The following is a 13182-nucleotide window of genomic DNA, read 5'->3' as shown; positions in this document are numbered from 1 at the left end:
AGAGAGAGAGAGAGAGCGAGCGCGAGAGAAAGAAGAGGGGGCGCGAGGGTAATGCGAGAGGCCGTTGAATACGCCTCGGTCGGGATTTTTCACGGATCGATTATGACAATTCAATCAGCGGAGGGCGACGAGTGCGGGCGGCGCGGTCGGAATTCGTCGTTTCGACATGCGAGCGAACGTCGGGACGCGGTTTATCCGCGGGAGAGCTTCACGGAGCGGCAACGTCCTCTCGAATGTGCTCTCCATCCATCCCGGCGGGATCCCGCCGGTGTTTTCTTTCCGTTTCCGGGCAACCGAACGGAGAAAGGTGCGTGACGGAGTCCTGGCGCGGGACGGGAAGGAAGGAAGGAAGGAAGGAAGGAAGGGCGATAGGGAAAAGGATGAGGTGAGGGAGGACGACCGCGCGCCCGCCGCCGCCGACGACGACGGTGCGAACGGGATTGGCGAGTTTGTCGAGCCACCGCGCCGCACTTCGGGCGCGAGTGCCAAGTAAAAAGAGACGAGAACGGGTTGTTACGTAATTTATGAGGTGGTTAAGCGCAGCTCGTCCTCATCCTCCACCTTGGGGAGGGCTCGATCGCGTAACGGGTCACACTCTCGAGCGCGCGCACCGGGGAGAATTATTCAAACATTTGTCGCACCGGGAGTGATATAAAGCACGGTCGCGCGCGCGCGCGCGCGCGCGAGGAGCAAATTGTAGACACGAGCGGACAAGCGGAAAGGCGGAAAGGAATTGTCAGCAAGTGAGCGATGACCCGTGCGCGCCATGGGAGTACTTTTCTTTTAGAGAGAACTTTGTTAGGTCTTTCGCCCGCGCCTTTCTTCCGAGGAATTTCACAAGCGGTGTCGTCACCTCGCATGCGGAAGAGTTAAGCAACGCGCGGCGCAAAACGGTGCATGTTTGAACTTACCGCGGGACGCAAATACCCCCGAAGGAGGTATCGAGAGGGTTAAACCCCTGCCGTTTTTTTCTTTTTTTGTACGCGTACAATCAAGAGAGATGAATGAAATTCTCTACGCGAACCCGAAATGGAAAGTGGTCGAATTAATCCTCCGATCTGTTTCTTTTTTCGGGGTTATGCATCGAAAATTCTCCGCGCATTTTCTATATTCCCCTTGTCTTTTATCCCGTCGTATTAAATCTGTTGGAGGGATGGTCATTCCGTCTCTCGCGTGCATATTTAGCCGCGATACAGAATTCTAAATCGCGCGGCGCTCGGGTGTATTATTTTGCCGTTGCTGTGGATCGACCGGACAAAGACTCGGCCCAAAAGCCGAGTGCGTTTGAAGCGAGAGTGATGTAAAATTTATAGATCGTAGAGCCGGCGTAAGAGGCTTAACTTTTCGGGCGATAATACTTCACTAGTAATAGGTCGGGAGCCGGATTCACGTAATAATGCGATTACTGATATCGGTTGCAACAAGAGGGGGAGGGGGAGGAGGAGAGGGGGGAGAGAGAGAGAGAGAGAGAGAGAACTGAATTTAAACTACAATTATACCCCGCTATGTATGAGATAGCAGAAATACGGGGGTGTGATAACGTTCGGACGCGCACAATGCGCCAGGTGAAGCTTTTTCGTGTGCATTCCGCGGCCATAAAAGTGTTGGAGATTTTTCGCCGGGCGTCCATTAAAGTGTTTACAGAACGAACGGGGGGCTCTGTAACTTTCTACAGGCGGAGGAAAGGCAGTTAATGAGGATGCAAATTTAATCCGTCTGGAAGAAATTTCATTCGCCGCCGGTCTCAACAAATAATTTGTCGTGGCTCGGTGAATCTTATAACTTCCAGCGTCATTCGTGGCTATCAAGCTGTAAAGCCGTAAGTCCGATTAATGATCCTCTGTGCGAGGTAACGGCGATGTAATAACATTGGCGACGGGGCCGGTAAATCACGTAGTTGACGTAATCGATCGGAAAATCGACGTTCCTCGCGAACATCCCGGGCGGTGTTGCGTTCTCACGGCGGCGAAGAAATCGCTGGCGCGGCGGACGATGTTCGATGTTAAATTTATGACAAAAGTTAGGCGCTCATTAAATCGCTCATCCACTTCGCATTACCCAGAGGTTAAATCGTCGTGTAACATTTCCTGTTTTCCCGATAAAAAGCCGCCAGCACCACGAATATCCGCACGAGCGGTCTCCACTCGTGCAGTGATCGCTCGTAACATAAATACCGGGGTGACGAGGTGCAGACTTTGTTCAGCGGTTTCGCTGCGAATCGCTCTCGCTCTCGACCAGGTGATAAACTCCTAACGGGATGTCGCATTTTGACCGATCTAATCCACTTTCTCCGAAGTTACTGATGATACAAAAATGTCCTCTAAATGAAAGAACGGATGGAACGGTTTGAAATGGGGATATATTTCGATCACACTATTTTTTTCTAGTTGGTGGCAAATTTTAATAATGGATATGAAATTAATAGACATTAATGCGAAGATAACGGAGAGGAAGTTAACACCTAATGGCCCTCTTAAAACTGCAATTTTCATTTGAAATATTTTTTAACAAAACACCATGTTTTTTAATTTCAGTTTCGAATCATGGTGTGAAGGTTGCAAAGAAACATCTTGTATGATGTATAAACTGCGTCTTCTCATATGAAATTTGAAAACAAAATATGAAGGGCGGTTATATTCCCCCCTCCCCTACTGTCCACAGACATGCCATCTTTGTCTAACTTTTTCCGTAAGATTCAAGCTAGACAAAAATCGAATGTCTGCGTCCAAACTTTTTTTATCAGATAGTTTTCGCAGCTTCTTACAGGGGCACTCAATATAAAAAATGTTTCAGACAAAAGTTATTAAAATTAATTGATACAAAAAGGTGATGTAATAAAAAATTGCAGTTTCTATTCAAGAAAATTAATGATCAGTGAATATCTCGAAAGTGGCGTCATCTGTAAACAAAATGATATAGTTGTTTTATGTCCTCCCTGAAACCATACAACTTTACGAGCCTGAAACATTTTTCTCTAAAATGCTTAGTTTTCGAGATGTTTTGCCGCCCGGTATTTTTTATACACCCTGTACATAAAGTGTCTTTACACATAGAGAAATACTGCACTCAGTTAAATATCATTTGTTTCGAGTACTCCTTTAAGTTCCTCATAAGCATGAAATTTCCTCATTCGTTGCATTCTGAATCCCTTAGCGAGTCCTCAGTCGAAATCGAAAATATTAAATTAAAACAAAAGACCCATTTGCTTTTTTCCGTGTGTGGAGTATGGAGTGTGTGTGTGTGTGTGTGTGTGTGTGTGTGTGTGGAGCGGATTTTCTTGACAATAGAATAAACTCTTCTTTCTTTACACGCGATAATGAGCCGTAGTGAAAAATATGTATGACGAGTATACTTTAAACTTTACTACCAAAAAAAAAAACATCCTTTATTGAGGATAATTGGTACCTAAAAGATGGAAGATGAATTAGACCGTCACTTCCCTCAATGGTGCAGTAACGTTTTCTCGGATGCATTTAATGAACCCAACGAGCCTCTTCTTCTAGCCGCAAGTTTTATTCGCGGCCTTGTCCGCGGGACGGAGAAAGCGAAGGTCGATCACGGCGTACGTCGCTCTTGCGGGGTGTTTAATTAATCCCGCCGCCTATAAAATTCCTCGCGGAACCACCCCCCGCCGTTCATAGTCCCCGCCGCGGGCTCGTAAAATCTCGTCACGTGTGGCTCATGTCGTCAAAAGTTTTTAATTCGCGCGCCGCCGATATCGGACGTGCCGCCGGCGTAGGATATGCGACCTCACTAACGGGACCAGACGTTTAGAGCGTTTCGCGCCATAATTTCCTTGATTAAGCCGAGATACGTGGCGAACTGCCAAGAAGGGCGGGTCGTCTCGACCCCCTCCTTCCGACCGTTCCCCGAGGGGTGGTCGACGAGTGTCCGTTGGCTCGTAAATAACATCGCAAATTAAGCGTATAATTTCCGCGCGAATTGCGAGCGTGGCGGCCCCTTCCTCCCGCCCGCTCCCGCTCGCTCCCATCGACGCGATACTGTAAAAACGCGCGCAGCGAAAAAAATTTACGATTGCCCGACGCGGCGCGACAAATCGCGAAACGCCCCGCCGCCGAATGACGAATGTTTAATAATACGTCACGTCGAAACCTCTGCCGAGGGCGCATCGACGCGAGCACCCTCGGAATTAGCCATTTCGAAATACGGCGACGAACGAAGCGGACTGTAAAGTACAGATGGGGGGGGGGCCGTATCGGAGCGATCAGCGAAACAGCGCTTGGAATTCCACGGATACCCAAGACGATGTTTACTGAACATATCCCGCGCGAGTTCGCGTTTCATATGCGCGTCTCCAGTCACTTTTAAGATATTAAACGTCAATGAGGGCTCACCGCCGCTGGGCTGATGCGGGGATTTCGGCGATATTTCATTGGAGCTTTTGAATACATGTATGAGAGCGCATCTGTTTCTCCTGATTGATGAAATAGATTGTGCTTTTGTGACACGCACCTGCGTCTGCCGCCGTATCCTTTCGCGTTCTATTTTACCTCCTCCTAAGGCACATATTGCGGAGAGGGAGATACATTACCTCCAGAACGGCCTCCCGTCCTCCCGTCCTCCCTCCTCGCGATCGTACAACTCTGCGCCGTACGGCTCGACGCTGAAGTGGGATTTTCATCGCGCCGTCGCGCGCTAATAACGCGTATCGGCGACCGACGATTTTACGAGCGAGCTCTCCGCGATTAATATCGCCGCGATTGTGTGAATCCCGACTTATATTATATTACCTCTCAAACATTTCATTACCGCCGTACAATGTAACAAACAGTTTTCTGACTGTTAACATATTTTCCCGTCCACTCGCGCGCATTTTATCTGCCAATACGACTTCGTAACGGTTAAATGCGGCGGCGTTAAAAGAGGAGCACTGGACTATAATATCCAGTCGAATGCCTTGGCTTATCGATATCGAATATGTCTCGATGACACGCGCGAGTTATCAAACATTTAGCCGTCCTCCTCGCATGCGCGCGCCTCCACCTCGCTGCGGTATAAATTTTTTACAGCGCCGCGTAACGTCGAGATAATGCAATTCGTCGGCGGGGCTGCCGCGGCGCTAATGAGGCAGACCGCTTAATTGCGTCTGCGTTAATTACAGAGATATCTCGGGCGGGATGAGTCGTGTTTTATTATGCGTCCCACATCGCGTCTGAAGAATGTACCGTAATATTTGGTATCATCCTCGCGCCCGCACTTACTCTCGCGCTTACGTCCGAGATAAATAGCGCGGAACGTCCGGCACGTCATTGTCGCGCTAAACGACGATAGGACGATAGGATCGAGAGACGGTGGCGCTTCCCTCGCTCTTCTCCCTCTCCCTCGCGGTCAGCATTGTCACGGGGGGTCGTAGAATGCGAAAGAAATCTGCATGGTTCTCGCACCGTCGACGGTGGCCGACGTGCTCTCCTCTCCCCTCTCTGCCCGAGAGTGGCCGCAAAGTTCGGTCGTAATTTGTTCGTCAAAGTTTCGCTTCATAAACCCGCCGCGTTCTCTCTCGCGGTCTCACGGAAAAGAGGACTGTAAATAATTAAACCGAGCATAAAACTCGGCCTAGCGAGAGGCGCGCGCCCCGACCGATGCGGAAAAAGTGCATAAAATTCCGCAGGGCAGAGTGACGATCTCTGGCGGAGCCTAGCGGTCCGCGCTCGTTAAAACGCCGCGGCGCTGGACCTGCCGCGGCGAGGACCACGCAGACTCCTGCCACCCCCGCAGACGCCCCCTCCGTACAGCCGTCGCCCTTTCCGCCTCTGCCGTTGGCATTTATTGTGCGCGCAACACCACTGATAGTGCGCGAAAACAATCCTTTTGAGCGGCCGGCAAAACATTCCGCTTGTCGATGGATGTTACGCGGCTGCGACGAGGCCGCGCCCGTTGCCCCACGCGAATTCGCCGTCGTTGCGACTGGACAAAAAACATCCGAAAGCTTTTGCGCGGGATATTCGCGCCGGAGCTCTAATTGCCTTAAAGGTTTACACGCTCCCGCCCGCGTCTCGCCCGGCCGTGAGAGATAGGGAGCATTGATCATTTTTAACTGATGGTCCCGTAATTAACTTCGCGAGGCGGTCGTTTCTCCGCGCGACTTCCGCGCGTTTCCCTGCCCGATCTAATTTCAACCTCTATCTCATTCGACAATTGAATTATCCTTTTCCCTTCTAATTATCGATTGTACAATGCGAGAGATCCTAAGTGCATATTTTGGTTTCCACGGCCGTGAATATCGACAGCGATCCGTGCTTCCGTGTGTACCGCACGCGTGAAAGAGAGAGAGAGGGAGAGAGAGAGAGAGAGAGAGGGAGAGAGAGAGAGAGAAGTTATATTTGTTTTTCATTTGTCACAAAAAGGGGATGCCTCGGACTCTCGTTAAGAACCTTCCGAGCGAGAAGTTTGAGAATCGATGCCCGAGCGAGTGCGGTGGCGTCTTTTTTATCTCAGTCATCCATCCCAAAAACTATGGTCGTCTATTCGAAAATCACCCCATTATTTCACCGTGTGTTTCTCAAGGGTCTAGTCCGCAGGTGCGACAAAGTCACTTTCTACCTCTCTCTCTCTCTCTCTCTCCTTCTCCCTCTACCTCTCCCTCTCGCTCCCTCCTTCTTTCCCTCCGACCCGCTGCGAAATCTATTAAAGAAATCGCCGGCGGACACATCGCAATCCTCGTAAGTCGTTTCACGCGTCGTTCGCTCGCACCTGCTCGCGCGTGGGAGAGCGAAAGAGCAGCGAACGGCGTGATTCACTTGACGGACACGAACGCGACGCGATGCGTCGCCCGGCGAGGCGAGGCGAGGCGAGGCGAGGCGAGGCGAGGCGAGGCGAGGCGAGGCGATCGCTGCAAAACGACTGCATCTCGCGGCGATAACCGCGCGCGCGAGCATCTCGCCCGCTACGTCCCGCCAACGTCCCGCCGCATTCCCCGCGCCTTCCATTTTTTATGACACTCGAACCCGCCGGAGCCGTGCACCGCAGAGCGTGGCCGGGCCCGGCCTCGGGGGCGAACGAGTGCGCGAGAGGTCGCTGGTATTTCCAATTTCACAGAGCGTGGGTTAACGAGGCCCGAGGGGTGGAGAGAAGTTAGGGCAACCACCCTCCGTAACTTGGCCTCCCCGGCCAAAAACTGACGCCGACGTTGGGTACCAAGCCCCCCTCTCCCCCTGTGCCCACCCCGATCTCGCTGCCGTTCGCGGCGCACCCCTTTAAACGCGGATGCCTCGTATACGTCGCGACGGAGGTTCCGGCACATTACCTTCGCTGATTACCGGGTCCGCCCCCGCGCAGACCGTGTCACCCGGTCGCAGCCGAGACGCATACCTTCCGGAATATGGCGACCATTTCACAGGTACGGTCGCGTCGCGTCTGCCGAGGTGGCTATCGCATGTGAACGAGGAAACGCCAGCACCTCAAAATGTTCTCGTGTTTGTTCCTGCCGCTTGATTTGCACATCGTAGGCCTCCTACGACGCAGTAGAAATACTCTCGCATGGTCGTAACGAACGACTGACAATGGGAAAGATATGTTACGAGGTGGAGCGATATCGGATATCAAGTAATACCATCTCAATGGATCAAGACGTGATATCAAAACGTGAAAGATGTGTCTTTATAAATAAATTCCTTGAGGAAATATCGGGGCGTGTGATAAGCAACTTCGAATCTTTTGATTAGGGCGATATTTGGAGAGAAAACAAGCTTTGTTTAATCGTGATCTAACAATAGTGTAAAAAGAGACCAACGATATTTGTCGTTTATGCCTTTTATGTACCATGTTCAGGAAGACCCTCCGTTATCGATAATAAAGAGTTATCAATTATTCACTCATGTATCAATTATAACATTTTTTCTAAAATGACTACCCTCGTTTAATTTTTAACATACAAAACCCTCGAACACTTTTTCGGTTACCTAATACAATCATTTCTTCTTACCTGGTAAATCCGAGAAAAAAGGGTTCGCTTGAATGGAACGTGAAGTCAAACAGAACATTTCCGGCAAAATACGAGCAAAATTCTGAGAAACAGAAATTCCGTTTCTTCCAGTCGAAATGCGTCTGGCAATGTCGTGTTGATCTAATCAAACTTTCCTCTCTCCCCGCGCACTAAATAAGGATAAATACAACCGCGCGCTAAAAAAAAAAGGTAATTTCAGAACAAGCGAAATCATGTAAATTTTAGAGGATTTTATTCTTATATATGGCCTCGAAAGGATTTCTCTAAATTTAAGAGGAAAATATTATAAACACATTATTCTTAAAGTTAGAGGGATTATATGTTACATGTATAATGCAATCTTATTGATTTTAATAATAAATTTCCTCTTATACATAGATTATTTAATCTCTTTTTAAGAGGATTGTTATTTATTCCTACTGTGTACTTTATTTCTTACTGGTTATACTAGTTAATTTGAAAAAATTATTATAAGGTATAGCGAAAAGTAATGTATATATATAGATGTACCTCAGGCTTCTACAATAAATAGGCACGAATGAAGTAAAATCATCATAACATTAAATTTCCAATCAATTTTGTAATGGACTTTATAGCTACAGAGATGTTCGTCATAACCAATTGTATGAAACATAGTTAAAGGAAAGGATATATTATTCAACTTCTTGCAACAGATTATAAACTGTACTTGACCAAATATATGAGTAAATTATCTTCGTTGTATGTTACAACAGCACATATGCCCTTTTTGAAAAGCGTTCCAAATATTCTGACCCAAGAGCATATAGTTACTTTTTCGTTCATGTCTGAAGATAGAGCATGACTGAACAAAAGAAGCCGACATTCAAATCAACATGTTTCTCTTTATATAAGAGGAAAATCGATTGATACAAGAGGAAATCCTCTTGAAATAAGAAGAAAATAGTTAGAATAATAATCTAATAGATTTTAGACGAATGGTCATTTTAATCGCTCTATCGAAAGAGGAATCCTTCTTCTGTAAAAGGCTTCGCCCAGAATATAAAACTATGGGAAAAATCACTTTACTCAAACAGAATACTATTTTGGGGTGCGTGATTAAAGCGAAGTTTCAAAGCATCGCCATCGCGTCAATAGCCGGCGCTGCGACACATTCTGTATCAATCACCGCTAACCACGAACGTTGGCATTGCGCAGGGCAGCGCAGAAGCTGAATCTGTCGTCGAGCCCGCACCGGAGACGACGTTCCGGGGACGAGAACATCGGACCTGACGAGCTGCCCATTTTTCCCAATGGATACGCCGCGCTCCTTCTCAAGTCGCCACCTCCGGCACCCCCCGCGCTTCTCAGGAGGATAGGCGTAAAAGAACTCACCGGGGTCGGCAAGGTAAGCTCCTATCGATATCGCAGCCCCGAGCGCGCAGACGATGAAGTTTCGGTCGCTGCACCTCGGCAAATATCCGACTATGAATTCTTCCGGCCGATCGCTCCCATCGCGACGCCGCGTCGCGCCGGCAGGATCCACGTGGACTTTCCACCCAGACGTTTAACTTTCCACTCTTGCGCGCGGTACCTGCGGCGTCGCGTGTCTTCGGAGGTCTAACGAGGGCCTGGGGATACCAGCGCGAGCCGCCCTGCAAATGCGGCCGAGAGCACTCGGCGAGCTGCGAGAATGACGCAGCTCGAGTTTCCGAAACGTTCTGATCTGAAAAGAGGCCGGGGACTCGACTCGGCAGAGCGTGGCGTTAATTAGTCGGTCGAAATCACCGGGCGAATAATGCAACGCGCCGTTCCCCGCCCCCCTCCGAGGTCTTCTCATCCGGAAAGAGGCAGGAACCCGACGAGTGTGTGTGTGTGGAACTAGTTGTGGTGAAAATCGCCGGACGAAGCGGATCCGAAAGCCGACTTTCCGCGGTCAGCGCGCGAGCGGAGAGACTCCGGCCGCCTCTCCGTTCGAATTAATCAATCGGACGCGCCCGGCGTAGGGCGCGCATGGGTAATGGCGACTGCTTCTCGATAGGATTTCCACGTAGTTTAATCTGGACAGAAGAGAGCCCGCACGGTGGACCTTCGCCCAGCCACGTCCGTCCGATTCGGAGGCGATTCGCTCGACTTCCGTTCGCTTCGTTCGCGCGACGACGCTCCCCCGTAAATCCGCGGTCGTTCAATTCCACCGCGGATAAGAAAGCGCTCCCCCCTCCCCCGGCCCCCGCCTCCCGGCCGCGCTGCGGGTATTCAACGGAATTTCCGTCTTGTGTGCACGCTATCCTGCCCGTCGCGTGTATGCAGACGAAAATAATCACGCATGCACGAGTGACGCGCCTTTGATATACGCGAGCGTACATGCAGCCCTCTCGCGTTGACCAACAGGAGGCAGGAGGGGGAGGGGGTGGTGCTGGTCGAAATATACGTTGCAGATGCATGTGCGCGCGGCGCGCCGGGAATAACGCTGGCCGAGAGAGAGAGAGAGAGAGAGAGAGAGGGAGAGGAGGAGAGAGAGAGAGAGAGAGAGAGAGAGAGAGAGAGAGAGCTTGCTGCCGAAACTCTTCCTTCAAACAGCGTATTAAAAATCTACGGTAAATATATGCAGATTACCGCTGCTACTCCTCCGATATCTTTGACCTTCGTACGTGCCGCAAAGGGCATGGCTCTGAGCGACTTCCGAGCGGAAGGTTTCGAGCTTCTCGGCGCTCATTGTTCATCGCAAAGTTATCGAAAGTAGAAACCGCCAGCCGCGCGACGGACGTTGTCCGTGACATATGTTATTGTTAAGGCCTGACGACTCTGAGTAACCTTCAAGGGATCTTTTAGTTCCTCCGCCGCTCGCAAGCGCAATGTACGTATATACGTAATATTCTATCGTCAATACACATATCGGTAATGAAATTATCTGGAGATAAATAATGTTTGCTGGTAGGGACACATCTCCAAAGAATTTTGTAAAAAAATGTTCGTCACTTGTTTCATTAATTCTACAATTTTCCAAATATTCAACAATTTGTTTATTGCTTATCTTTTATTATCCCGACAGTTCTGGATATCTTTCTTCGATCGGTACTTAGTGCTTTCCTGCAGCGAGTAAGACCATCTGCAAGTCGCAGCGATAACATGCGAGCGATAATCGCAAGCGGCTCATAACGCTTACCGTGTGCCGTTTATTTGATCTTCGCTGAATTTTCACGTCGCGCTCGATTGCTCATTTCCGAAGAACGATGCTGCACGCGTTCGATTCGGCACTCGCGGAAAAGCGCGCGGGCGCGCGCGTCTACAAATCTTCGTGCCGGCGTGCGATTTGAAATGCAGATGAGCGTCTCGCACCGCTATAAGCCGTCGGGATGCCGCTTCGCCTCTCGCCCAGCCGAGACTACAACCCCTTCGCCGTTTCCATTCTACGTTCACGGGTAGAGTCAGTCGCCCAGTCAGAGTAAGAGAGAGGGAGAGAGAAAGAGGAAGGAGGGAGAGAGAATAGGAAAATGAGAGGGGAAAGGATGAGCGGGCGTCGAATATCCGGTTTAAACTATCAAACTGGATATCCGCAACGGAAGCCGGCGGAAGCGGTCCCCAAGTTCGCCAAACGCGTTCGAACGCGAATCGAGATGGCGAAGATAGAGATTGGGCGGAGCGAACCGGGCTATTCGAGAGATCTCTCGACTTTCAATCGCACCGGCAGACTTGCGCCGATACCGGTGTTGCGCAGCTACATCTCGGATGTCCCGGCGAATCGGCATGTTTAGCGCTGTGACACACGGAAAATCGATCAGTCGCATCACGACGGCTCGAATGGACGATATTGTATCTTTATAACGTTTTGTGTGTATTTCTCCGCCGGAAGAAATTTTTTTCTAAGTGAGTGATGCTTGTTCGCGCCATCGTATCGCAGCTTAGAAACAGAGCGTATGAAGCCTATTGCAAAAGGAAGAAACGAGACTGCTGATGTACGACACCTTCGTGCATTTTTATAAATCATGACAGAAAGGCGCGATCGATCAACCGAAAGTACCGATGGATAAAGTTATCCAATCTGTTTCCAGGAGTTATGAGTTTCCAGCGGCAGGGAGATGGCTTCATCGATATGTTTCGCCTCCTGAGAAAATCTCTCATCTCGAAGGGGACGCTTTAACTTGTAAAGATGTGCGCGGAGGATTTCTTGGATTAAAAATATCTCGATGAACCTCATATGTCCCTTGACAAAAGAAAACTAAATAATAAATGGACAGATGAATATTCTTATGAATAAAATTACGGGGTTGATCAAGAAACTCGAACGATCGCCACTTGCAGAAACGTCACTTTTTGGAAATTGTCACTTTCTCTCCGCAATGCGCGAAATTACTGCAACGTTACCGCGGAACGTGTCGAAGGAGAGGGTTGTTGCGAAGAAGCGCACGCGGACTTCGAAGTACAAAACGTCCGCGACCGCGTGTATTCTTCGCCGGCGGCGAATCGCGAGAAGCGAGCGACATTTAATTGCGCGTCTTTTGTGTCAAGCTCGAGCACGTGGCGAGGCGGAACGGCTGGTTTAATCGGTATGTTGATGAAGATGAAGTCGGACGAAACGAACCGAGCTTGTCGTGTAATCTCCAGGGTGTGCGAGCGCGGGACGCTTAAATATTTGCTCCGGGGATAACGGCGAGGATCACGCGCCGGCGACAAAGCGATTTAGCCGGTCTGCGGCGCAACTGTCCGTATCTCCTAGCGGCGGGGACGGTATCCTGCGAGCGTGGCCAAGGGGATGCGGTATGATGAAGAGCAAATTTCTCCGCGGCACTTCATTATGATCGAGTTATACGGGATGTTTCATGAGAGGTGCGCGCGGCGAAGTTGGCAAGCGTCTTTGCAAACTCGCTCGCAGGCGGCCGCCGCTCTCCTCGCTCGAAAGTTCGATAATTACCGAGTTGCGTGGAGATTGAAAGAAATTTCGGCTGATCCCTCCCGCGCCCCCTTCTGATTCTTAATAAGCCGGGATCACACCTTTCATTAATATTCCCTGACACGCAAACAAGTCGTTGTGCGTCGCGCGCGACAGCGTTTGTGCCGGCGCCGGCGGAGTACCGTAAATCGACGACGGAAACTTTAAATGCAATTTCTGAGTAAGCGGAAAGCTACGGTTCTCCGCTTTACTTTTCGCTCGCGGCCATACTTCCAATTACGGGCAATCCGTAACGACGTTTTCTTTCCTTTCCTTTTCTCCTTTTTATTCTAGCTTCCGGTTGCCGCGCATAGACCCGAGACGAGGTTTG

General features: G+C 49.8%; 1 protein-coding gene across 4 annotated transcripts in view; it reads left to right on the top strand.

Annotated features, from left to right (window-relative positions):
• Positions 1-13182, top strand: part of LOC105182554 (kinesin-like protein CG14535) — a 344856-nt gene that overhangs the window by 170440 nt on the left and 161234 nt on the right. For all 4 annotated transcript variants that reach the window (XR_003113829.1, XM_011140072.3, XM_025304682.1 and 1 more), the window contains exon 2: positions 9140-9329. Coding sequence is in view for 3 of the 4 variants with exons in the window: in XM_011140072.3 (XP_011138374.2) it covers positions 9140-9329 (190 nt within the window). In the remaining variant the exon portion in view is untranslated. The remainder of the gene's footprint in view (positions 1-9139; positions 9330-13182) is intronic.

Source organism: Harpegnathos saltator, unplaced genomic scaffold (genome assembly GCF_003227715.2).
Source record: "Harpegnathos saltator strain DR-91 unplaced genomic scaffold, Hsal_v8.6 scaffold639, whole genome shotgun sequence".
NCBI lineage: Eukaryota > Metazoa > Arthropoda > Insecta > Hymenoptera > Formicidae > Harpegnathos > Harpegnathos saltator.
Note: the sequence above shows the minus strand (reverse complement) of the source record. Positions and strands in the feature narration are given on the sequence as shown.